At 44.5% G+C, this 27,052-nt stretch overlaps 1 protein-coding gene across 2 annotated transcripts in view; it reads right to left on the bottom strand.

Annotated features, from left to right (window-relative positions):
- Positions 1-328: 328 nt before the first annotated feature.
- Positions 329-27,052, bottom strand: part of susd2 (sushi domain containing 2) — a 144,610-nt gene continuing 117,886 nt past the window's right edge. For both annotated transcript variants that reach the window (XM_033043090.1, XM_033043089.1), the window contains exons 14-16: positions 25,272-25,448; positions 19,301-19,397; positions 329-2,073 (exon numbers count right to left, since the gene is read on the bottom strand). In XM_033043090.1, the coding sequence (XP_032898981.1) occupies positions 2,010-2,073; positions 19,301-19,397; positions 25,272-25,448 (338 nt within the window). In that variant the 3' untranslated portion in view covers positions 329-2,009. The remainder of the gene's footprint in view (positions 2,074-19,300; positions 19,398-25,271; positions 25,449-27,052) is intronic.

Below are 27,052 nucleotides of genomic sequence, written 5' to 3'. Positions count from 1 at the left end.
CGGCAAGCGCGACCTAACGTAGTCGCTTGAGCCGTACGGCATCGCGGGGCCGGTCCCACTTCGATCACCGGAGCCATATGGAGTTGTGCGGAGCTGGTCCCGACATCACGTGGGGCTCCGAAAAACTGAGAGTTCAAAAATTCCGCGCGGCAACGGCCTGCCGGCCCGCAGCCGCCTCAACGCGCAGCGTCTCGACGCCGTACGTCACGCGCGAACTTGCCACGGACTTCGCTCGAACTTCACGTCACTCACTCGACCTCCGCGTGGCCCCCGCTTCCGGTTTGGTCGCGCTCGCCACATGCAGTCGCATGCTCGTGGGACAGGCCCTTAACAGCAGGAAGTACACTTTAGAGATATAAATGACACATCACTATAACAGGCAAATCATCAAAGTAAGTAAATACATCTGTCATTGTAAAATATAAATCTGCATGGCTTTTAATTAGATCAGCAGTTAATGATACATTCAGTCATTAAAAAAACTGCATATTGTTACACTTTGAATTAATAATGCATAAAATGAATGCCTCCATTATTTGTCAAGAATTTTGTTTTAAACTGCTATATTTATTGATCATATTGCTATAAAAATTAACAAAGATAGCAAAATATCATTGTTTTGCAGAAAATCATTTTAGTTTTGAAAAATATGATTCTATTTACGAGTCAAAGTAAGGATAGCATGCGGGACAAAAGATTCCAATCTCGATTCTTACCCTGACTGGATCCTGGATTTGAATTCAGTCCAGAGTGAAGAAGTAAAGATGTGTAGGAAGGAACTGCAGATGTTGGTTTAAACCGAAGATAGTCACAAAAAACTGGAGTAACTGAGCGGAACAGGCAGCATCTCTGGAGAGAAGGAATGGGTGACACTTCTTTAGACTCTGAGTCTTCAGACTTCAATGGGTCTCCAGTTAAATCGTCACCTATTGCTTGGCTCCAGAGATACTGTCTGACCCGCTCAGTTACTCCAGCGTTACTCCAGTTACTGTGTCTATCTGAAGAAGTAAAAGTTTGACTCAAAATGGCTGTAAAATCTTGGGCGAAACAAGCAGGCAAATCCTAAAACTTTCACACAATTTAATTGATTTAGCTTAAAAAGCTGCAGGGACAGTTGCTAGAAATTGAATTTTATAAAGGTGTATTCTTCAGCAAGCCTGGAGATGTAGACATTCTGTCAGAGCGGTGTGAAACGAATGGGTCTTCTGAGCTTTTCCTTCCCTTGCAAAGGAACAACAATGGGCATAGATGCTCTCCATAGATGCTGCCTCACCCGCTGAATTTCTTCAGCATTTTTATCTACCTACAATGGGCAACATCTTGCTTCTGGTAACTCTTGCTAATGGCAACAATGGCAACATTCAACTTGTCTATACTGCAGATGGAGTGCTGAAACCTTACATGTATTACAGATTAAGCTAGTCTAGGACAGTAGACTGACACAAATAAAGCAATTCAAGTGGATTATATTTTAAAGTTCAAATGAAATTAAAATCTGAAGTGTGTGGGAAATGGATGAGCAACCAGGTTGGAAAAATTAACAATGAACCACTTCTGGATCTCTTCTGTAAGAGCTGAACAAAGGACTGTCCACACCCCAGCTCCTTAACCAAAGGGACTGAGCAGGTGATTCAGGGCAAAGTCAAAATATACATTGGGCTGAAGATGGATAATAATCCCAATGGATAATAAACACTGTGGATAAGTGTTGATACCATGATCGACAAACCCAACAATGTTTTGGCTGGTCCAGTTATTATTAACATGATCATTTGAGCAGGATACAGCTTTAATTAATTAGTAACTATAGCACAGAGCTGCCTGAAAGATTATCCCACGACAACCTGAGAGATGTGCTTTCCACTTTTTTGAAGGCTTCTGAAATAAGGTAAGGATCCACCATCCACCTTGTAGACTGTGTTCACTGGGTAACAGTGAGGTACAGAGTCGTTCGGTGATCAGGGTGAGTGAGGGGGGTTCGACCAGCGTGACGTGTTCTCTTTTTAAAGTTACATATCAATTTTCCCTGGATTGGCATTTTGAAATGAATTTTGAGCCATTTTGGCTTTTTTCCTGCAAAGGAACAGAGAGAGAGGAGATGAATAAAGTTATGTTCGACCAAACTCCCAGCACCAGCACGGGAGATGCAGGAGCATCTGTAAATAACAATGCACACATGTCTATAAGGTTATGTTTGCAAAATGGAAGCACTTGATGCAAATATCTAAAGGTATTTAATAGAACCGTTAAATCTGGTGATATTTTACATTAAGGTTCACTAACATAACGCTGCTGTTAAAAACAACTTCCATGTACCTCTTTACTGAATCCGTCAGTGACCTTTGCATATACTGCCACACTCTGGCACTGCTGAATGTTTTGTACACCCCATGCTTTCTTCAACAGGTTCATCCATCTTCATGGACTATGCATTTTTCCACCTTCCATCAAACCAATGGTGTGTGGAGCCATTAAAGCCCCATCCAAATGCTTCATGGTTTCATTTTCAGACCCATGACAGGGCAAGGTTTTGAAAACAGTCAATGTTTCATGACTCCAGTATGACTGTAAATAATTCAAGATTATGAACAGAAGGAAATCTTTGCACCCACATGGGTGAACTTGAAACATTGATCCTGGATTCAATGGGCTGACACTCCAAGCAGGGCAAGCCAGCGAGGTGGTGCCCTCACTTTCTCCGTATCATCATCCATTTTCTATTTTGTGGAGGAATAAATAAACAGGGTGCAGCATTTTATGAAAAGAGGAGGAATATAAAATTCTCATCTTTTGTTTATAAATCCACTCGTGGTTTCTCCTCGTCTCACTGTAATCTTCTCTGGCCCTACAATTTTCTGAGAGCTCCGTTGTCCTCCAAATCCAGGCTGAGCCATTTCAGCCTCTCTCCTCCTTATGGAAGCTCCTTAAGATTTATTGCTACGCCATGTATGTGATCATCTGTCCTGATATGGATTTTAGCTTCAAATGTGCGTTTGATTACATTCTAGTGCAGTGCCACTTTGCTGCACTGAAAGCAACATATACATTTAAGTGTGTAGGAAAGAACGGCAGATTTAAATCAAAGGTAGATACAAAATGCTGGAGTAACTCAGCGGGACAGGCAGCATCTCTGGAGAGAAGGAAATTTAAGTATTTGAAACTGAAATTGAAATAAAAAATAAAATGAAAAATATATCAGTACAATGCAAAAAACGAAAATGTCCCAAAATATAACTTTGCTGAAAGAAATATAGAATGGTAGCATAGCTTTAAAAGTACTTGTTGGAAACAATTTCCCCCAGAAATGTGATTTGCTTCAAAAGTTAAAAATGTTAAATGCTCAGTAATGACTTTGTACTGAGTCCATATTGTACGGTAGTTGTGAAGCAGCCAGCATCACTTGTAACCCTTACGGATAGTTCTGAGGTGAACGCCTTGGACCTCCAGCACAAGCCCGCCTTACCAAACCCTCTCTGTTTAGCTTAGTTTAGTTTAGTTCAGTGATACAGCACGGAAACAGGCCCTTCAGCCCAACGTTTCCACACTGACCATTGAATATCCACACACTAGGTCTATGTGATCCCACTTTCATATCCCATACACTACGAGGCAATTTACGGAAGCCTGTAGTCTTACAATTTACAAACCATGTCTTTGGAATGTGGGAGGAAACTGGAGCACCCAGAGAAAACCCACGCAGTCACAGAGGGAACGTACAAACTCCGCACAGACAGCACCCATAATCAGGATAAAGCCTGGTTCTCTGGTGCTGTGAGGTAGCAGTTCTACCGCTGCACCACTATGCCGTCCTGCTAATCCATACACTCTCCCCCACCTACAGCAAATGTCTCTACTACCAGCAACAGATGTGGTATTCAAATCAAAAACAGATGTTATCCACAAACACTTCTGGTATTTGGGTTGATTTCCTCCTCTGCAGTTTAACATGGTTAATAACACATTCAAATGGTTGGCAAAGTCATCTTGTCAAGCACTGTGTCACTGCCAGTGGTCATCCCCATGCTTTGACCAGTACAAGAAGCAGCTTGTCAAAACTAATAGCTTTCCTCTGCTATTTATAGGTAGAATAATCTGTGCACTTTTAGGAGTATCAAACAAACATATCAAATTCACCTAATGTAACCTGCAACCTTTATATCGGTAGGAGCCTGAATGACTGGAAATACCACCATTCTTCACCACGTCCAATAAATGATTAATTCACATTTATATAAACCCTATTCTGCCAACACCAACTAGAGATAAGTACTGATTCATCTCACCACGGCTGTATTGGCAGAAGGCAAGGGATAACATGACCATTAATGATGTACATTGGTATCATGCCTGCACAATATTTGTTGGCATTTTTGAAGCATTTTGGACTAATCTCACATATTAGGAAGGTTTTAATGAAATGCCAATTTGCTTTACCTTTAGATCACAGTCACAGGATAATTCAGCACAGAAACAGATCTTCGGTCCACCCCATCTGTGCCAAGGAATATGCTCCATTTAATTTCACCATACTTAGCCCAGATCCCTCTTTACCAAAGATCCTATAGCGAGCAAGATAGATCACTCAACGAAAAAGACGTAGTACGGTCATGGGCAGATTCATGGGTAATTTTCGGCCCCATTTCCGTAACCGGCTTCCGTCTCCGCACCAAAGATCCCATAGCGGAGCAAAGATACTCGTGCGGAGACGGAAGCCGGTTACGGAAACATCCTCGTAAAAATAAAAGTTCTTTGGTAAAAATCTTCTCCTGATTTTCAGAATTTAAATTTATTAACACAAACTGTTCCCCCGCAACGTTGATTACACTGCGAGTCGGGTCGGGTCGGGTTATGGAAATGGATGATAAAAAGGTCCACGTTCCGCTCCATTGCGTACTACAGGTCAGCCCATTGCATTTAGCAGGAGTGGTCTATAGGGTCTTTGCTCTTTACTATCCATGTGTCTGTCCAAATGTCTTTTAAATATTGTGATGGTACCTGCCTCTATTACTTCCCCTGGCAGCTCATTCCTTATATGCAGATTCCTTTTAAATGTTTCCCTTCCCATCTGAAACCTATGTCTTCTGGGTCTTGATTCCTGGGAAAAAGATTCTGCGCATTCACACTTCTCATGATTTCATACACCTCTATAAGATTGCCCCTTAGCCTCTTGGGTTGAAGAATGAAAGACCTAGCCTGCTAACCTTTACTTACAGTATATCTCAGGCCTTCAAATCCTGTATTGGACTTCCTCAGCACTGAATACAATACTCCAAGTGTGTCCTCACCAACATCTTGTACAACTGTAACATGATGTTACAACTTTAGTTTACACTTTAGTTTAGTTTAGAGATGCAGGGTGTAAACAGGCCATTCGGCTGTCCGTGTCCATGCCGACCTGCTAGTTCTATGCCCGGCAAATTAGGAACAATTTACAGAAGCCAATTAATCTTCAAGCCTGCATGTCTTTGTAATGTGGGAGGAAACCGGAATACCTGGAGTCACGTAGTCACAGGGAGAACGTACAAACTCCACATGCTGTAGTCAAGATCAAAATTAAGTCTCTGATGCTGTGAGGCCCATTTATACTCAATTTCCTGACTGATGAAGGCCAAAGTATCAAAAGCCTTCTTCATCCTATTCACTTGTGTCGCCACATTCAACTATATGTACTTGAATTTCTAGATACATCTGCAACGCTTCCCATAGCCCAATCCCACTGTGAAATTCCTACCCTTGTTAAACTTCCCAAAATGCGACACCTTATATTTATCTGAATACAACTGTTAGCATTCCTCGCTCTACCTGCCTAGTTAGCAAAGATCCCAATGTAATTCTTGATAACCCCTTTCACTGCGTACAATACCATCATGTTGTCTGCAAAGTTACAAATCATGTCTTGTACATTCTCATCCGAACCATTGATACAGATGATAAACAGCAATGGGTCCAATACTGATTCTTGAGATACATCACTAGTCACAGGCCTCCAGTCCGATAAACAATGTTCCATCACCAGCCTCTGCTTCCTTCCATGAAGCCAATTCTGTACCCAGTTCGAAATGTGTAGGAAGGAACTGCAGATGCTGGTTTAAGCCGAAGATAGACATAAAATGCTGGAGTTGGCAGCATCTCTGGAGAGAAGGAATGGGTGACATTTCGGGTTGACACCCTTCTTCAGACTGATGTCAGGGGAGAGGGACAAACATAGTTAAGGAAATGTAAGGTGTGAAAATAGGACAAAGGAGATGGAGATCAAGGAAAATGTAGAATAGATCATTGTTAGCTGGGAGAAGGTAACAACAAAGCAAACAGAGATAAAATGTAGTCGGAGACAGTAAGATTGGTCGGAGAACTGGGAAGGGGGAGGGATAGAGAGAGGGAAAGCAAGGGTTACTTGAAGTTAGAGGTCAATGTTCATGACACTGGGGTGTAAGCTGCCCAAGCGAAATATGAGGTGCTGTTCCTCCAATTTGTGCTGGGCCTCACTCTGACAATGGAGGAGGCCCAGGACAGAAAGGTCAGTGTGGGAATAGGAGGGGGAGTTAAAGTGTTTAGCAACCGGGAGATCTGGTAGGTTTAGGCGGATTGAGCGAACGTGTTCAGCGAAACGATCAGCGAGCCTGCGCTTGGTCTCGCTGGGCAATATGGGAGTTGACACCTGGAACAGCAGATACAGTAGATGAGGTTGGAGGAGGTGCAAGTGAACATATGCCTCAACTGGAAAGACTGTTGGGGTCTATAGGAAAGGTCTATAGTTCTGATTCTTTTCTTTGAGCCTTTCCTAAATAGAGGCACAACATTAACCATCCTTCAATACTCTGGCACCTCACCCATATCAAACAATGATTCATACATCTCAGCCCAGATAACAGATCCTCTTCTCATTAAAATGATTTGAATCTTGCTTACGTAGCTGTGGATAACTATAGCTGAAGCCAGCTCCGCCAGGGAAATTATTTATGAACTTTGGAAATTTGTTCCAGACCAGCCATCGCTTATTCTCTGTATGATTAATTAGTAATATTGCTGCAAACACAGAATTCTAACCAGCTCATAAATGTTAAATGTGATGATACTGTGTAATATTTTTTCATTTATTCCCAACAGATTTATAATATGCATCAGAGTCCGTTAAAGTCATCTTTTACTCTCACACTCTTTTGACACATTGAACAGCCACTCTAACTGCCAAGTGATTAAAATATGGCACCAAATTGCTAAAACAGTAACATCTTGGAATCAATCCACAGTTGGCAATCAAAGAAATGGAAATAAGTTCAGCCACTAGAATTGCCCTTTGATTCTAGATTTGTCAGGAATGGGTCTGTGTGTGAAAAATATGAGCCAGATACATTTCTAATTCATATCTAGTTATTATCGGGTGTTAAGGCACGGCAATGTCCGAGCAGACGTCTCCTGATCTTCGATCAAGTACCATGCATATGGTGCATTTTGCCCCATAGACCGCTTGTTGATGATGAAACTAGGCCCTCCAGGTGACAAAAGATCTGTCAAAGGGCAGGGAATGTGGTGCTGTACATGGGCCCTGTGCATTCCTGGATAAGTAGATGTTTACTCCCTAATGCCAATAAACTTGATTTATACTGGAAGGCCTCACCGATGGGCTGGGTCACGAGGAGATGGAGAGGGGGAGAGAGAGGGAGAGAGAGAGAGAGATGTGGTGCCATAGATGGGGCCTTGTGCATACCTAGGTAAGTAGATGTTTCTATTGCCAATAAAGTTGATTTCTACTGGGACTGAAGAGTGAGCCTTATTCTGTTCTATCAGTCGGATCCTTGAACCTGTTCCCTTAGTTGCCACTTTAAGGAGGCTATGGGGCTTGGATGCTGTACGTCAATGCTGTTAAGGGTTCTGCCATCAACTGTATACTTCTTCTTACATTTGACCTCGAGTGCATCACCTCACACTTGCTTGGATTAAACTATCTGCCATTTCTCCACCCATTTCTATAATTTAATAATCTCTCTGCGATCTATTAATGTCTCTGCCAACAATCTGAAGAACAGATCAAAGCTTTTTACCTTGGTAACGTAGTTTGTGCATGCCCTCATCATGTGGTCACGATACTGCCACAGCCTGTGGTGACTGGGCCCACCTGCGGCAGAGGGCACAATCGACCCACTCTGTGTGTTGGGGGGAAAGGGTTCTCCATTGCTCCCGTCTTGTTTACAATGATTCTCCCACAGCACCAATTTTCCCTCACCTACACAGAGGCAACACTGTGGCTCACTCTACTGACACTGAACAAGCATGACGGGGGGGTGGGGGAGTGTTGTATTTGGACTGCGCTCGTATCTAATCAGCACCCAATAGCCAGATCACAATCAATGCTCCATTCAACCACTCCGCACAACCACCAAGCCCCTCACCCGCTCAGTCTATCGCATAAACGTTAGTTTAGTTTAGAGATACAGCACGAAAGCAGATCCTTCGGCCCACCAGGTCCGCGCCGACCAGTGAACCCCACACATTAACGTTACCCTACACACACTAGGGACAATTTACAATTATACCAAGCCAATTAACCTACAAACCTGTACACTTTTGGAGTGTGGGAGGAAACTGGAGATCCCGGAGAAAACCCTCGCAGGTCACGGAGAGAACGTACAAACTCCGTACAGACAAGCACCCGTGGTCAGGATCGAACCCGGGTCTCTGGCGCTGTAAGGCAGCAACTCTACCGCTGCGCACAGTGCCGCCTTTATTGATTGAATAGGCATTTGAATAATATGGTAGATTTAAGTATAAAGGGAGGAAAGGAAAAGGGAATACTCTGAAGATATGAATGTAATGCAAAAATGTGTGAGATGCAATGCTGATTCTGTTAACATGGATAAGATAAACTATCTTCTTTTGATTATGCTTGTAAGGGAGGACTAACCATCAATATTCATTGTTCTCTTTCAGAAAGTGGATTTATTTAATCAACAAAGACATTAGGAGATCAATTTTATGTGCTCTTCAAAATACAGGTTGAATGAGTTTCCTTATCTATACATGGTGAGCAACCTTCCCTCTTAATTACATTGCAACACCTGCTGCTTTACTGTACGGGCTGGGCACATCTCTCAGTACCAAGTGCATTTATCTACTTCTCTTTCAACTGATCCTTTAGAACAAAAACAAAGCAGCTTGGCACCTATCAAAAGGTACTCGCTGACGTGTATTCACTATTCTCCCATTGGTGAACACGAACCAAGAATATTCCTGGGATCAGGTCCGACAATGTACCTAGCTTTTCATTTTCACTCTACAGCTCAGAGTTCAGATGAACAATGCAAACAATCTTTTTTGTTCCATCTATTTTATTCCCTATGGGTGGGACATTATACACTCAGTCAGCTCAAAAGGCACTGAATACTATTTCATACAATGGTGTTTATTTATAATTCAATTCACAAAGTTAAACACTCTTATGGAGTGACTATACTACCTGCTCGAACTTCAAAATGCTGTGTAATAATCAACTATCAGTGACATCTGATAGTTTTATTTCCATGAATGATCAATTGGCTGAAGTACAGTCCTATCAATGCTCATGGCTTTTCTTCATCTTAAGCTGAGGGTCTTGAGTTAATTTGAATGGTGTCTTTTGGCAGATTAGCTGCAACCAGTTGTCGAACAATGAGGTGGAGGGAGGACAGCACTGTGGCTAGAGGAGGAGGCTAGACGCAGACAAGAGAAAGACGACAAACGGATTTTAACATCTCAAGGTGGTATTGCTGGACCAGGAGTAATTTAGGGAAGTTTCTTCCAGAGCTTGAGTGTTTCAGTCGTCAGAAAGAGTGAAGAGATAAGGTTGCTGCCAAACATAGAAAACTGAGATTCACTGAGATCTCAAACACTCTTAACAGCAAGGAAGTGAAACATAGGAACATCGAAAATAGGTGCAGGAGTAGGCCATTCGGTCCTTCGAGCCAGCACCACCATTCAATATGATTATGACTGATCATCCAGGATCAGTACCCTGTTCCTGCTTTCTCCCCATATCCCTTGATTTCGTTAGAGCTAAGAGCTAAATCTCTCTCTTAAAAACATCCAGTGAAGTGGCCTCCACTACCTTCTGTGGCAGAGAATTGCACAGATTCCCAACTCTCTGTGTGAAAGGCTTTTCCTCATCTCAGTACTAAGTGGCCTACCCCTTATTCTTATACTGTGACCCCTGGTTCTGGGCTCCCCCAACATCAGGAACATGCATCTAGCCTGTCCAATCCCTTACGATTTTTATATGTTTCTATAAGATCTCCCCTCATCCTAAATTCCAGTGAATATATAAGGACAATCGATCTATTCTTTCGTCATATGTCAGTCTCGCCATACCGGGAATTAACCTGGTGAACCTACGCTGCACTCCCTCAATAGCAATAATGTCCTTCCTCAAATAAGGAGAGAAAAACTGCACACAATACTCCAGGTGCGGTCACACCAGGGCCCGGTACATCTGCAGTAGGACCGCCTTGCTCCTGTACTCAAATCCTCTCAATATGAAACATGCTATTTAGTTTCTTCACTGCCCGTTGTACCTGCCTGCTTACTTTCAGTGACTGATGTACAAATATTCCCAGATCTCATTGCACCTCCCCTTTTCCTAATCTGACACCATTCAGATAATAATTGGCCTTCTTGTTCTTGTCACCAAAGTGGATAACCTCACATTTATCCACATTATACTGTATCTGCCATTCATCTGCCCACTTACCCAACCTATCCAAATCACCCTGCAGCCTCCTTGCGGCTCACACTACCACCCAGCATTTTGTCATCTGCTAACATGGTCACATTTAATTCCCTCATCTATATAGTTAATATATATTATAAATAACTGGGGTCCCAGCACTGAGTCTTGCAGCACCCCACTGCCTGCCATTCTGAAAAGGACCGGTTAATTGCTACACTTTGCTTCCTGTCTGCCAACCAGTTCTCTATTCATGTCAATATGTTACCCGCAATACCATGTACTATGCTTTTGCACACTAATTTCTTGTGTGGGACCTTGTCAAAGGCTTTTTGAAAGTCCAGATACACCACATCCACTGGCTCTCCCTTATCCATTCTACTTGTTACATCCACAGAAAATTCCAGAATAGCCAAGCATGATTTCCCCTTCATAAATCCATGCTGATTTTGACCGATTCCCCATTCGCTGTGATGGTATTTCAGTCTCAGTCACAGAGGCTGACGTCAGGAAATCCTTCAGAGGGGTAAACCCTCGAAAAGCACCTGGACCTAATGGTATACCCGGTCGTGTTCTAAAAACCAGTGCAGACAAACTGGCTGGAGTTTGTACGGACATTTTCAACCTCTCACTTTTGAGGTCTGAGGTTCCCACCTGCTTTAAAAGGGCATCAATTATACCAGTGCCCAAGAAGAGCAAGGTGACGTGCCTCAATGACTATCGACCAGTGGCACTAATGCCGGTGGTGATGAAGTGGTTTGAGAAGTTGATCATGGCGCAAATCAACTCCTACCTCGACAAAAACCTGGACCCACTGCATTTCGCTTACTGCCACAACAGATCAACGGTGGATGCGATCTCACTGGCCCTCCATTCCGCTCTGGACCACTTGGACAACAAAAACATATGTCAGGCTGTTATTCATTGATTACAGCTCGGCATTTAACACAATCATCCCCTCCAAGCTGGTTACCAAACTCACAGAACTGGGTCTCTGCGCATCCCTCTGCAATTGGATCCTCGACTTCCTCATTCACAGACCACAGTCTGTTCGTATTGGTGGAAACGTGTCAGCCTCGATAACAAGCAGCACGGGGGCACCTCAAGGCTGCGTTCTCAGCCCCCTGCTGTACTCACTCTATACTCATGACTGCGTAGCCGGTCATAGTGCAAACTCCATCATCAAGTTCGCTGACAACACCACTATTGTGGGATGTATCACTGATGGGGATGAGTCAGAGTATAGGAGAGAGATCGAGCGACTGTCCATATGGTACCAGCGCAATAACCTGGCCCTCAACACCAGCAAAACTAAGGAACTGATTGTGAACTTTGGAAGGAGTAGGATAGGTACCCACAGTCCCGTTTATATTAGCGGGTCGATGGTTGAAAGGGTCAAGAGCTTCAAATTCCTGGGCGTGCACATCTCTGAAGATCTTTCCTGGTCCGAGAACACTGATGCAATTATTAAGAAAGCACATCAGCGCCTCTACTTTCTGAGAAGATTACGGAGAGTCGGTTTAACAAGGACGACTCTCTCTAACATCTACAGGTGCACAGTAGAGAGCATGCTAACCAGTTGCATCGTGGCTTGGTTCAGCAACTTGAGCGCCCTGGAGAGGAAAAGACTACAAAAAGTAGTAAACACTGCCCAGACCATCATCGGCTCTGATGTCCCTTCCATCGAGGGGATCTATCACAGTTGCTGCCTCAAAAAGGCTGGCAGTATCATCAAGGACCCACATCATCCTGGCCACACACTCATCTCCCTGCTACCTTCAGGTAGAAGGTACAGGAGGCTGAAGACTGCAACGACCATGTTCAGGAATAGCTACTTCCTTACAGCCATCGGGCTATTAAACTTGGCTCGGAACAAAACTGTGAACATTTATAGCCCATTATCTGTTTATTTGCACTTTACCAGTTTATTTATTCATGTGTGTATATATTTATATAATGGTATATGGACACACTGATCTGCTCTGTAGTCATGCCTACTATGTTCTGTTGTGCTGAAGCAAAGTAAGAATTTCATTGTCCTATCAGGGACACATGACAATAAACTCTCTTGAATCTTGAATCCTTTACTGCTTTCCAAATACGCTGCTATAACATCTTTAATAATCGACTCAAGCATCTTCCCCACTACTAATGTCAGGCTAACTGGTCTGTAATTCCCTGAGGATTTATCTGCCTTCAGTGCCAACAGTTTAACTGACACCATTTCCTGACTAGTGTCAATTTCCTTCAGTTACTCCCTCCCACTAGATCCTCGGTCCCTAGTATATCTGTGAGATTGTCCTCCTTAGTGAAGACAGAACAAAAGTACTTGTTCAACTGGTCAGCCATTTCCATGTTTCCCATTATAAATTCACCTGTTTCTGACTGTAAGGGACCTCCATTTGACTTCACTAATCTTTTCCTCTTCACATATCTATAGAAGCTTTTACAGTCAGTTTTCTTTCATGCTCATACCCCCTCTTAATTAACCCCTTTGTCCTCCTCTGTTGAATTCTAAATTTCTCCCAGTTCTCCGTTTACTGCTTCCCCTCACCAATTTATATGCCTTCCTTGGATTTAGCACTTTCCCTAATTTCTCTCGTTAGCCATGGTTGAGCCGCCTTCCCTGTTTTAATTTGATACCAGACAGGGGTGAACAATTGTTGTAATTCATCCATGTGATCTTTAAATCTCTGCCATTGCATATCCACCGTCAACCCTTTAAGTATCATTTGCTAGACTATCCCAGCCAATTCCCGTCTTATACTATCAAAGTCTCCTTTCTTTAAGTTCAAGATACATTTATTTGTCACATGTACCAGTTGGTACAGTGAAAAGTTGGTTCAGGACCCCAGCCTCTGATTTAACCATGTCACTCTCCATCATAATGCAGAATTCCACCATATGGTCACTGTTGCTCAAGGGGCCTTGCACAACAAGATCGCTAACTAATCCTTCCTCATTGCACAATACCCAGTCTGGGATGGCCTGCCCTCTTGCTGGTTCCTCTACATATTGGTTTAAAAACCCATCCCGTATACATTCCAGGAAATCCTCCTCCTCAGTGTTGTTTACAGAAATGAAAATTGGAATAAGGCCAACATTGAGGATATGAGAGAAAGTCTCGCTCAAGTTGATTGGTGCAGTTTGTTTGAGGGGAAAGGAACATCAGCCAAGTGAAGATAGACATAAAAAGCTGGAGTAACTCATCGGGACAAGCTGCATCTTTGCAGAGAAGGAATGGGTGACGTTTTGGGTCGAGACCCCTCTTCACACTGGTTAGGGATAAGGGAAACGAGAGATATAGACAGTGATGCGTAGAGATAAAGATCAATGAATAAAAGATATATAAAAAGGAAATGATGATGAAGGAAACAGGCCATTGTAAGCTGTTTGTAGGGTGAAAATGAGAAGTTAGTGTGACTTGGGTGATGGAGGGATAGAGGGAGAGGGAATGCCGGGGTTACCTGAAGTGAGAGAAATCAATATTCATACCATATAACCATATAACAATTACAGCACGGAAACAGGCCATCTCGACCCTTCTAGTCCGTGCCGAACACATAATCTCCCCTAGTCCCATATACCTGTGCTCAGACCATAACCCTCGCTTGTGATCCTTGGTATAGTCCAGGTAGGCGAGGAAGCGTTTTTTCAGGGCGTGGATCTGACATTGAATGAAGTACAGTTGGGGTCCATTGCAGGTGTGGGTGAGAGAGGCCTGGAGCTGTGGGAGAGGTAAGGGGGCTGTCCCACTTCGGCGACCTAATCTGCAACTTTAGAAGAGTTTGCCCTTGACTCAAACTCGCAGCATGGTCGGCACGTGGTACTAGGAGGTCCTATGAGGTCACTGGAACTCTCCTTCATGCTCGAGGGAAGTTCCCACATACTCGCGGCCTCAGCTAGGTCGCGGATAATTTTTCAGCATGTTGAAAAATTTTCCACGAATAAAATTTGGTTGGCATGGTTCTTTTGAACTCGTCGTGCAGTGGAGTGGGGTCGCTATTTAGTTACAGGCAGTCGAGGGCAGCCGTAGGCAATCTCCTTCGCTGACTGGGCATTTTGACTCATGGCTCATGGCAGTTTTCAGGACCAGGGAAAACTGACCGGTAATGTAAAATGCCCGGTAAACTTTATTATATTTCCTTAAAGTGTCTCCACTCCTTCTCTCCCCCGTCTCTTCCCCCCCCCCCAGGGAAAGCTCCCATGCTTTCCCTGGCCCCCTGCCTTTGCGATGTGTGTGTGCGTGCGTGCATGCGTGTGCGTGTATGTGCAGTTGGTCGATTCAGCTCACGGTTTCAACGCGGACGGTCGATCCAGCTCGAGGTTTTTCAGGCGAGTGCCCTCGAGCTTGAAGGTTGAAGACACTAAACTCGCGGATTAGGTTGCCGCAGTGGGACAACCTCACTTTAGAGCGAGGGCCTGCTGGTGCCGGCGCATTGCAGCCAGCGTGGAACCCAGGGTACAGAAGGAGAATTGTTGTGGAAAGCAGAAGATCAACTGTCAAGTGGGATGTTTTTAAAAGTGTGGTGACAAAAGCTCAGGATAGAGTATTAGAGTAAAGGGGAAGAAGGCAAACGTAATGAAACTTGGCTGACGAGAGAAATTGAGGCATTGGACAAGAATAAGGACTGGGATGTTATATTAAAAGAAAAATAACCAGTTGTTTTATCTTCACGTGTTTTTCCACTGCTTCTGGTGGTTTAGCTGACCAGACGTTTTGGCTGTATGGTACTTAGCATGAACTTTGGAACAGGAGGGGAAATTATGTCAATCCAACTGCAGTGCTTGGATGATGTAAAACATGCATCTTAAAGACAGAAGATTACAGGAAAAGGAAGACAATGAGAGAAAGTAAATCTCCTTTGGTTCATGAAGAGAAAGATTTACAAGAAATACAATGGACTTCATCTATATTACTAAAAGTCTGATCTTGACCGCTTTTGGCCCACTGTGCTGCGATTTCTGAGTGAACGCCGCCACCAACGGCGGTCATTTATGGCCACCTGGCTCAGAACCCCCCTCCGCCTTCCGGGACCAGACGATTTTTCCCATCGATGAAAAATGTTTTAAAAAAATTCCCCATTCTTTCTGCTGCCCCCGCTGGCGGCAGGGGGAGGGACTATAAAACCCGGAAGTGTAGTGCCTCAATCAGTCTCTGCCAGCCTCAGGAAGCAAGAGGGTCACGGCTCTCTGAGCTGCGAATAACACTGAACGCACGTCTACTCCACGGTGAGTCCCCCCGATGCGGCTCTAAAGTGGCTGCAGCCCAATTGTTTGCCTTGGCTTGGCTTTTAAGATCGTTGGATGCCAGCCCAAGAATCCATTCGGCCCACAATGTCTATACTAGCCCTCTGAAAACCAGTACCTTCGGCCCGCAACACCCATACTAGCGCAACAGACCGCCCTCCCCCCCCCCTCACTGGCGAGCTATATTGGACTTGGTGGAGAGGTGGAATATTGCATTAGTGACCAGCCCTCCCATGTGATGCTGGGACCCGACGGGTCCCACTTAGTCTAGTATTCAATAAAAGTATGTAAGAAAAATAAAAGTAAGAAGAAAAGTATGAAAGATACAGAATGATTGAGTAGACTGGAAGTGAGTGAATTTTAAGATGTAATGCGTGGTCCTGAGTAAATGCTTTGCCCACCAGGTACTACTTGCGACCATCAAGAACAAGGTTCTTAAAGCTGCGGCAGATGCCACCGCAGGTCAGAGCCCGTGACCGAGGCCGAAGCCCGCGGTTGATGGAGCCCGCGGTTGACGGAGCCCGCGGTTGACGGAGCCTGCAGTCGAGGTCGCAGTGAGTTAGCGGAGCCTGCGGCTGGAGCCTGGGTCGGCGCCACAAAGGTGTCAGAGAGGACCCGGCACCGTTAGTAGAGGGGTCGGTGCGGCAATCAATGGATGAGACGGACACGTGGAAGTGAGGACGAAGTTGCAGAGGGAAGGAACAAAGGAAGACCCTGCGTGGGGGGGACCGCCGTGAGGGAGGGGGTGTGGAGAACGAAGGGGGACCTGGCACGGATACATTGTAACTTTGGCAGCCCCCTTATGTGGTGACTATTTGTATACCTTGGGTATGCAAGCAAATAATTTCACTGTGAATTGTCAGTCATTCATTCAAACTAAACTAAGCGAAACTAATTCCTAACAGTCTCCTTATGGTTTATTCCCTTTCTCAATCTGAGGTCAAACTTGTACCTGTAAGTATAAAGCCCATATTTCTGCCTGGGTTGTGTAAAGAGTCGGGGCAAGTGGTGATTGGAGGGAAGGGGAAGACATAACCTTAAAAATAGTGAGTAGGCAAGAAAGAAGGCAAGGGAGGGCGATGAAAATGGTAAAGAAGGTGAGTGAGAGGGAGAGGGCAAAGAGGAAGGGGGAGGGAGAGAGGGATAGGGAGGGAGAGAGGGATAGGGAGGAGATCAAGAGAGGAAACACTAATCCATTTGACATAAAGCACTGACCCCCATCACAATAAAAATCTGAATAGTTTTGAAATTTCCAATTGATGATAAGATTTGTCAGTTTACAACTATCAGGAGAGAATGCAACGACTGTGGTTGCTGGCTCCAGGAAGAAGGAAATGCTGAGCCCTGATAAAACTCTTTAAAGTAATGAAAGGACTTAAAAGAATGGATGCGGTGAAGATACTTCCCCTGATCAGTTTTGAAATCTGGTGATCATAAACATGTCAATAATAAATCCAAAAGCAGGAAATGGTTTATCCAGGAGCAGGAAAAATGGAGCTTGCCCTACGTAAGAGCGAGGTTCTACATGGTAGGCTGCTGGGGGAAGGTTCAGAGAGAGATAGCCCACTGGACAGAGAATTAGCTTTGTGGGAGGAAGCTGAGGGTGCTGGTGGACGGTAGTTTTTCAGACTGGAGGCCTGTGACATAGTGTGTGCCTCAGGGGGTCAGTGCTGGGCCCATTGCTGCATGTGGTTTATGTGAATGATTTGGATGAGAATGTACAAGGCATGATTACTAAGTTTGCAGATGCCACAAAAGTGGGTGATATTGCAGTGAAGATGGTTATCAAAAATTTCAGCAGGATCTTAATCACCTGGGCAACTGGGCAGAGGAACAGATGATGGAATTTAATGTAAAGAAGTGTGAGGCATTGCATTTTGGCAGCTCGTTCCAAATATCTACCATCCTTTTCATAAACAAGTAGCCCCTATGGTTTCTATCCAATCTTTCCCCACTCCTCTGGTCCTTGATTCCCCTACCCTGGGTAAAAGAGTGCATTTACCCTATCTATTCCTCTCATGATCTATTACACCTCGATAAGATCACCCCTTACCCTCCTGTGCTCCAAGGAATAAAGATCTAGCCTGCCCAACCTCTCCCTACAGCTCAACCCTCTAGTCCTGGCAACATTTTCGTAAATCATCTCTGCACCCTTCCCAGCTTAACACTATCTTTCCTATAACATGGTGCCCAGAACTGAAAACAACACTTTAAACGTGGAGTCACCAATATCATATACAACTGCAACATGACCTCCCAACTTCTACACTCAATACTCTGACTGATAAATGCCAATGTGCTGAAAGCCTTCTTGACCTTCTTGACCTACAACACTCCCCAGAGCTCTACCATTCACCTTGTAGGTCCTACCAATGTTCAACTTCCAAAAATGCAACACCTCGCACTTTTCTGTATTAAACTTCATTAACCTCAACCGACCTGCCCAACCGATCAAGATCCTGCTGCAATTTTTGACAGTGATCTTCACTATCTACAATACCACCCATTTTGGTGTCAGCTGCAAACTTAATAATTGTGCCTGGCACGTTCTCATCCCAAACATTGATAAAGGTGACACACAATAATGGGCCCAGCATTAAACACTGAGGCACACCACTCATCACAGGCCTCCAGTCCAAAACACAACCTTCCACCATCACTCTCTGCTTCCTTCCATGAAGCCAATTTTCAATCCAGTCTGTTAGCTTTCCTTGGATCCCATGCGATCTAACCTTCCAGAGCAGTCTACCATACGGAACATTGTCGAATGCCTTACTGAAATCCATGTATACAATGTGTACTGCTCTGCTCTCATCAGCTGTTTTGGTCACATCTTCAAAAAACTCAGATTCCTGAGGCACAATCTCTCACGTACAAAACCGTGCTGACTATCTTTCCTTTGCCCATCTAAATGCCTATCCCTCAGAATACTCTCAGGTAACTTTCTGACCACAGATGTTAGACTCAGTAGCCTATAGTTCCAGGCTTTTTCTTGTTGCCCTTCTTATTCCCATTGCCCTTCTTAAATAGAGGCACAACATTTGCCACCCTGCAATCTTCTGGCTCCTCACCCTCTCCTGTGTGGGACCATCTACATATTGCCTGTGGAAACCTTCCTGAACACATTTGACAAATTCTACCCCATCTAAACTGTTTGCACTATGCCATTCCCAGTCAATAGTAGTTTAGTTTTTGGTTTAGAGATACAATGCAGAAACAGGACCTTGCAGTAATGGATCAATGAGAGGCTGGGCAGATCATTGTTTTTTGTAGACGAGGGAACTGAAAGAAAAGACTGGAGGGTTAAAGAGGCATTAATAAAATAACAGTGAAGTTAATGAAATGATCACTCACCTTTTCAATCGTTTTTCATTCATGTACAAGATCACTCCAATTAGCACCAGGGAAAATATCGCAAGCAGAGTTCCCAACACGATGCCCAAAACGTTTTCTTTTTAAAACAAAGAATTCAAATTACTCGTCAAATCTCTAATGCCCCCATTTCTGCACATCCGCAATTTGTAAACTAACATCAAAATAACTTCAATATTTTTATTCCGCTATTCATGCTGGTGTTACCCATTAATATCAAAACCCTTGAAATAAAACAGCTTTGCAATATTTGAAGGATTGTATTCAGTTTTTACCACTTGCAGTTGGAAAAAGTTATTGTTTTGCTTCTCAACTGACCAATAGCACTGAAAAGCCATGCTTGCAAAGGACAAAGGACATTTATTGTATAAGGACATTTGAGTTACCATGCAGCACACAAATAAGATAAACACAACACTATAGAATTTAACATAAAACCTAAAAAACATCCCCCAATAGTGGAATCAACGTTCCCCACTGTGAGGGAAGGCACCAAAGTTCAGTCCTCTTCCTCATGTTCAGCCATGGTCAGGGCCTATTGAGGCCTCTGCAGTCGCCGCTAAGGGCCTGATGTTTCAGGCCCTCGAATGGGAGAACCCTCTCAGCGGCCCGAAGCCTCCTAATCGGCCGCTTCCTACCAGAGTCCGCGGCTCCCGAAGTCCACAGGCCGAGCTGGGAGGAGATTCAATGCTGGCAACCTCGGCGAGAGATCCCAGGCTCTGCGATGTCAAAGTCTGCGCCGCCCGCGGTTGGAAAGTCGGCGCCGCCAGCAGCTGGAAGCTCCGCAGACCACAGCTCCACGGCGTCAAAGTCGGCAGTCCCAGCACTCCGGAGCTCCAACCCGGCGACCTCTGTAAGGCATCGCTCGCTCGCTCGCTCCGCGATGGAATCCAGTGCTGCACTGCCACTGCTGAAGCTGTGGCTCTGGCCGGTCTCCGGCAGGAAAGGCCGCGCCAATCTAGGTGGTGGGCCGCGAGCAGGGTGGTGAAGATGAGGCTCGGAGAATAGTTGCATCCTCGACCAGGAAGTGACTAAGAAAAACAGTTTCCCCTTCCCCCCCTCCCCCCACATAAAAAATACTAAAGGACCTCCAAAAACAAACTTTAAACAGACTAAAAAAACAAAAAGAATGTAGGGACATACAGCTGCAGGCGAGGCAGCCACACTCGTTGGCGCCAGGGGCGGAAAACCCGGGGGGGCCAGAGGGGACACGTCCCCCCCATGTTTTGAGAGGTGGGGCACATCCCCCCCAAAGTTTTTGTGATCCGTATATTAAAATCTCCGCTTTCCGCGAGACAGTGGGGGTGGGACTGATGATCGAGGGCGCGATGATTGGAGAAGGGAGACTTGGCACAGACCTGCGCCTCATCCACAGGCAGGATCGATCCCGGCCGGGTCTCCGGTGCTGTCCCGAGTGCCCCCCCCCCACTGGTGGCCAGAGAGGTCTGGAGTCAGATGCGAGCTGTGCCCTCAGGCCCACAGCCAGCGTAGAGAAACAGCACTAAACCCAGCTCAACTTTGCCTGTCCCACCAGGTTAACCTGCCTGGGCTTGTGGGAAATATGGCCCGCGCGGAGAATCAGTGCTGCTATCCCGTCAGTCCAGACAGGGCTGTTGGTTAACCCGGTGAGACAGGCAGAGTTGAGCTGCGTTTAGCGCTGGATTGAGCCTCCGAAGCCTCGCGCACGTGTGTGTGAGTGTGCGCATGCGCGCACGGCCGCCAAAAAATTGTGTCCCCTGTCCTCTCCATGTTTTGATAGCGAGTTCCGCTCTTGGATGGCGCCACCACTCACAGCTTCTTTACCCATCTTTCATCCTGTCAACCTCCAGCTACCCCTTCCCTGAAAGAGTCTGCACTTCCCATATTGGCCTCATCAGCCAACTCAGAACCCTCAAACCATGTAGAAACAAGGAACTGCAGATGCTAGTTTACAAAAGAAGAGAGAGTGTGCTGGAGTAGCTCAATGGTCCAGGCAGCATTTTTGGATCACATGGATAGGCGATTCCCGACTTCTGGAAAGAGACTCCATACATTCACCCAATCTATTCTCCTCATGATTTTGTGCACCTCTCTGTAAGATAACACCTAAGCCCCCCTCATTCCATGTAATAACGTCCCAGATTGTCCCATCTCTCCTCTCAGTTTAGGCTCTCAAGTCCCGACAACATGCTTATAAATTTTCTTTGCACTCTTTCCAGCTTATTGGCATCTTTTCAACAGTAGGGTGACAAAAACTGAATCTAGTACTCCAGGTGTGGCCTCACCAGAGTCGTATACACTGAGGTGTAACATCCCAACTTCCATACTCAATTGCTGAATGATGAAGGGCGGCTTGCCAAAATTCTTCACCACCTTGGTGGCACAGTGGCGCAGGGGTAGAGTTGCCTTTCAGCACCGAAGAACCGGGTTCGATCCTAACCACGGGTTCTGTCTGTATGGAGTTTGCACGTTCTCCCTATGACCTGCATGGGTTTTCTCCAGGCTCTCCGGTTTCCTCCCACAATTTAAAGACGTACAGGTTTGTCGATTAATTGGCTTGGTATAAGTGTAAATTGTCACTAGTGTGTGTAGGTAGTGTTAATGTGCGGGGATTGCTGGTCGGCACAGTCTTGGTGGGCCAAAGGGCCTGTATCTCTAAACTAAACTAAGCCATCTATCTACCTATGATACCACTTTCAGGAAATGATGTACTTGTGGGTAGACACAAAATACTGGAGTAACTCAGCGGGACAAGCAGCATCTCTGGAGAGAAGGAATGGGTGACGTTTCGGGTCAAGACCCTTCTTCAGTCTGATTTAAACCAGCATCTGCAGTTCTTTCCTACAAACTATGTACTTTTGCTTCTAGATCCCTCTGTTCTAGAACATTCCCCAGGGCACAACCATTCACTGTGAAGCTCCTGCCCTGGTTTTACTTCTTAAAATACCTCACACTTTCTGAATTAAACTCCATTAGCCACTCCTTTGCCCACTTTCCCAGTTAATGAAGATCCACTGTCTTCACTGTCGAGAAAACCATATTTTTTGGTATCATCTGCTAATTTACTAATGGGGTCAAGGAAAGAGTGTTCACGTCACGGCCCTGTTTCCACCAATCTATCCACCACCACACACAAGAAACACAAGGAGTGCCAAGACAGACACCATTGTGTGCAGATGCAGACAAGTGTGTTCAGCTCTGGCTGAATATCTTCTAACCTGTGTGTGGACTTGATAAGAAAAAGAATTTCCTAATCATGCCTTGTACATTCACATCCAAGTCATTGCTAACTAATGGCACCTCACGCTGCCTCAGAAAAGCAGACAACACAATGAGCGACGTCTCCCATCCTGACATTTCTTCTTCTCCCTGCTCCCATCCAGCAGACGGTACAGAAGGTAACAAAGCTGGAACATATGTACCACCAGACGCAGGAACAGATTCTTTCCCTCTGTTATCAGGAATCTAAATGGTCCTTCCATAACCAAGATATTGGACAATTCACCTTTACCCAACTGAGGACAATGGGTGTTGACTATGGAACTGATGCTCTGCAATGCTGAGGTTTGGGAGATGGTCAGATATTTTGCATCTTGATGGGGGCTGAGAGTCAGGTGAATCTCAACGTGCGATCAAGGAGTGAATGGTCATGGGAGCATAGAGATTGTGCCTCCTTCAGTAGCATTGCAGGGAATCTGTGCTTCCCTGAATGAGTGAGAGTTTGGAGAAGGTGGAAGTTTGGTGCCTCGTGATGGATAGAGGGGCATGTGAATGAATGGGAAGTAAGGAACATACCAAACAGTGGTTGCCATCCAGCCCTGTATTACTACTCAGTCTATGTGCCCCCCATAACAGTATTTCATGGGGAAATCACCCAGTGCATAACTGGCGTAAAAATCATGGACATTGCATGTGGGCAGCTCACACTAATCACATTTACAGAGCCCATCAGGAAACACATGGTGTTGCATTTTATTCTGGATGCATTCAATTTACAATACATAGTGCAGTGAAAAGTGTTATGCGATTGAATTTCTCATCAAATTTCTGAAGGAGGAATATCCACTTGACTTCCACTGTCGCAATGCTCTCTGCCTAGTGTAGCAATGCCTACAGTTACCCATCAGTTGTATTAAATGTATAGATAAACCTGTCACGCATGTAACACAAACAAGGAATGGTAGCTTAGACAGTAAACTGTAGGGGACAGCAAATCATCATGGACCTAATGAGGCGGGTCACCAGGGAGAGAGTGAGACCCCTCGGGAATCAAAGTGGTCAACTGTGTGTGGAGCCATTAGGGATGGGCAAGGTCCTCAAGGAGTATTCATCCTCTCTATTTACTGAGGAGAAAGACAGGAGGACGGGGGAACTTGGGGCAGTCAATGGAAGTGTCAAGCACAGTCAGTGTTACGGTCGAAGAGGTGCTGAAGGTACTATCGTGTATGAAGGTAGACAAATCTCCAGGGCCTGATCTGATTGATCAGATATATCAGAGGACATTGTGGGAAATCAGAGAGGAAATTGCGGGAGTCCTGATTGAAATTTTTCGAGTCGTCTTTAAATACAGGAGAGGTGTCACAAGACTGGAGGGTGGCAAATGTTGTGCCTCTAGTCAAGAAGAACTGCAAGGAAAATGTTGGGAACCGTAGGCCAGTGAGCTTAACATCTGTGGGTGCAGCAGCATCTATGGAGCGAAGGAAGTAGGCAACGTTTCGGGCCGAAACCCTTCTTCAGTCTGAATTTCCCCGCTGAGTTTCTCCAGCATTTTTGTGTACCTTCGATTTTCCAGCATCTGTAGTTCCTTCTTGAACAGCTTAACATCTGTAGTTGGACAGTTACTAAAGAGTATTCTGAGGGTAGGATATACATGCATTTAGATGGACAAGGGCTGATTAGGGATAGTACGCATGGTTTTGTACGTGGGAGATTGTGTCTTACAAATCTGATTGAGTTCTTTGAAGAAATGACCAAATAGGTTGATGAGGGCAGAGCTGGAGATGTTGTATATATGGACTTCAGCAAAGCATTCAACAAGGTTCCGCATGGTAGGCTGTTCTGGAAGGTTAGATCTCATTGGATCCAAAGATAGATAGCTGAATGGATAGAAAATTGGCTTCATGGAAGGAAGCAGAGGGTGATGGTGGAAGGTTGCTTCTCGGGCTGGAGGTTTGTGACTAGTGGTGTGCCTCAGGGTTCGGTGCTGGGCCCGTTACCGTTTGTTATCTATATCATTGATCTGGATGAGAACATACATGGCAAGATTAGCAAGTTTGCTCATGATACAAAAGTGGGCGGTTTTGCAGATAGTGAAGATGGTTGTGAAAAATTGCAGCAGGATCTTGATCTATTGGCCAGGTGGGCTGAGGAATGGTTGATGGAATGCTGAGGTTTGGGATATGGTCAGATATTTTGCTTCGGTTGATACAGAAAAATATGAGGTGTTACATTTTGGGAAGTCTAACATGGGCAGGACCTACACAGTGAATGGAAGGGCTCTGGGGGGTGTGTTGTAGAGCAGAGGGATCAAAGAGTACAGGTGTATGATTCCTTGAAGGTGGTGTCGCAGGTAGAAACGGTGGGCAAAAAGGCTTTTGGCACATTGTCCTCCATCAGTTAGAGTATTGAAGTTCGGAGGACATGTTGCAGTTTTATAAGATATTGGTGAGGCTGCTGCATTTTAAATATTTGGTTCTGTTTTGGGCACCGTATTATAGGGAAGATGCTGTCAAGCTGGAAATGGTTCAGAGAAGATTTAGGAGAATGATGCCAGGGCTAGAGGGTCTTAGCTATAGGGAGAGGTTGAGCAGGCTGTGATATGGGCCAAACACAAGCAGGTGGGACTAGTGTAGCTGGGAAATGTTGGCCGGTGTGGGCAAGTTGGGCCGAAAGGTCTGTTTCTCCGACATATCACTCTATTTCTGTAAAGTTATTATATCTGTGCATGAAGTTAAATATGGCAGAACTATCTTACCAGATATACAGTAAACAGGCTCTCCACTCCATTGGCCAGTTGGCAGACAAGTGCGCATAGATGATCCTGAAAATACATGGCCCTCATTACAGGTAAAATTCAAAGTGGATCCAATCAAGTAAACATTTCCTCTCTTTTTCCCATTCTTGGGCTCTTCCAAAATCCCACAGGAAATAACTGAAAAAGAGAAAGAAAATACCAAATTAGAAAGCGAAGGATATAGAATAATTAATATTCACCAAAATAAAGAAGTTTGCAGATTAGAATATTCTGCCTATGGCTGGTTTCCCTTATTTGTTGAGAATATCTTCAATTGTTAATACTCGCTCTGACAAATGTTTTAACTGATGCTTTAGAAAAGTATATCAGAAACCATCAAAAGCAGTATTTAAACATAGGATCACTTTGATCACTGAAGGAACAAATACTCCTTAACTTCCATTGGGCTTATATATTGATTAGCGTCAATCAGCAAGAATGATTAATTGTGATGATAAGCACACTTTGTCATTAAATCTTCCCATTAAAAGCCATTGGTGACTGGTTTCACACAGAGGATAGTGGGTATATGGAAAGTGCTGCCAGAGGAGATAGTTGAGGCAAGTATTATAACAACATTTTAAAGTCATTTGAACAGGTACTTGGATAATAAAGGTTTTGAGGGATATGGGCCAAATGTAAGCATGTGGATCAGCATGACAAGTTGGGCCAGAAGGTCTATTTCCATGCTGTATGCCTCTATATCTAATGTTCCTTTCTCTGTCCTTCTTTATCTACCTGAGGCATTCTACATTTATTGTCCCCTCCTCTGACTGCCCACATGTCGCAGGCATGTGGCAGGATGAGCTGCGGAAGAACAAAGTGCTTCAATACAGCACTGATCACATTTCTATCTTCTTTCTCCATGTACAATAACCTTCTCGCACTCAGCATGTCCAACCATGCCTTCACTCATTTCTTCAAACAGATTCCTGTTATATTATGGAGCAGTTGTCACTGTGTAATCCGGACCTATACTTCAAACTACAGGCTCCTCCTATGTGCTAGTCTGAATGCACACAAATGTCACTCCCGGAGATGATCAGGGAGTTTCCCTAAATGCAGAGTGCAATGTTACTCTTGACCAAAGCAACCAAATGTAGATTATAGCTAATTAATTCATCATCCCATCATAATCATTTGCAGTCATGAAATTACCTTAACTATTCCATAAATTACTCACTTTATGGATGATGTGATCATATCATGAGGTCTTATATAAATACATTATTTATTCTCTACTTCCTGGTCTCTTTCTCCCATATTAAATGACATAGCATTTCAACACTGTTGGACCCTATTTGCATCATAGTCCCTTCCCAAAGTCACTCATCGCACCCTTTACTGCCCTCCATTTTATTCTTTATCAACACTTGCCTTTTAAATTAAAACATTTCTTCACTAATAAAAAAATGTATTTCTCTTCCGTGTTTTTGAAGTCTTATATTAAACCCATTTAAACCATGTAAAATTAATTCCCGACTGTAAACATTCAGGAATTGTCATGGTGTGATCTGCATTGAACATGGGATATAGAACAGTGCAGCACAAGAACAGGCCCTTCAGCACACAATATTTATGCCAAACATGATGCCTAGTTGAACTGATCTCATCTGCCTGCATATGATCCATATCCCTCGACTCCCTGCACTTCCATTTGACTATCTAAAAGCCTCAAACTCCACTATCATACCTGCCTCCACCACCATCCCTGGCAATGCCTTCCAGACCTCCACCACACT

This window comes from Amblyraja radiata, chromosome 25, assembly GCF_010909765.2.
Source record: "Amblyraja radiata isolate CabotCenter1 chromosome 25, sAmbRad1.1.pri, whole genome shotgun sequence".
In the NCBI taxonomy this organism is placed as follows: domain Eukaryota; kingdom Metazoa; phylum Chordata; class Chondrichthyes; order Rajiformes; family Rajidae; genus Amblyraja; species Amblyraja radiata.
Note: the sequence above shows the minus strand (reverse complement) of the source record. Positions and strands in the feature narration are given on the sequence as shown.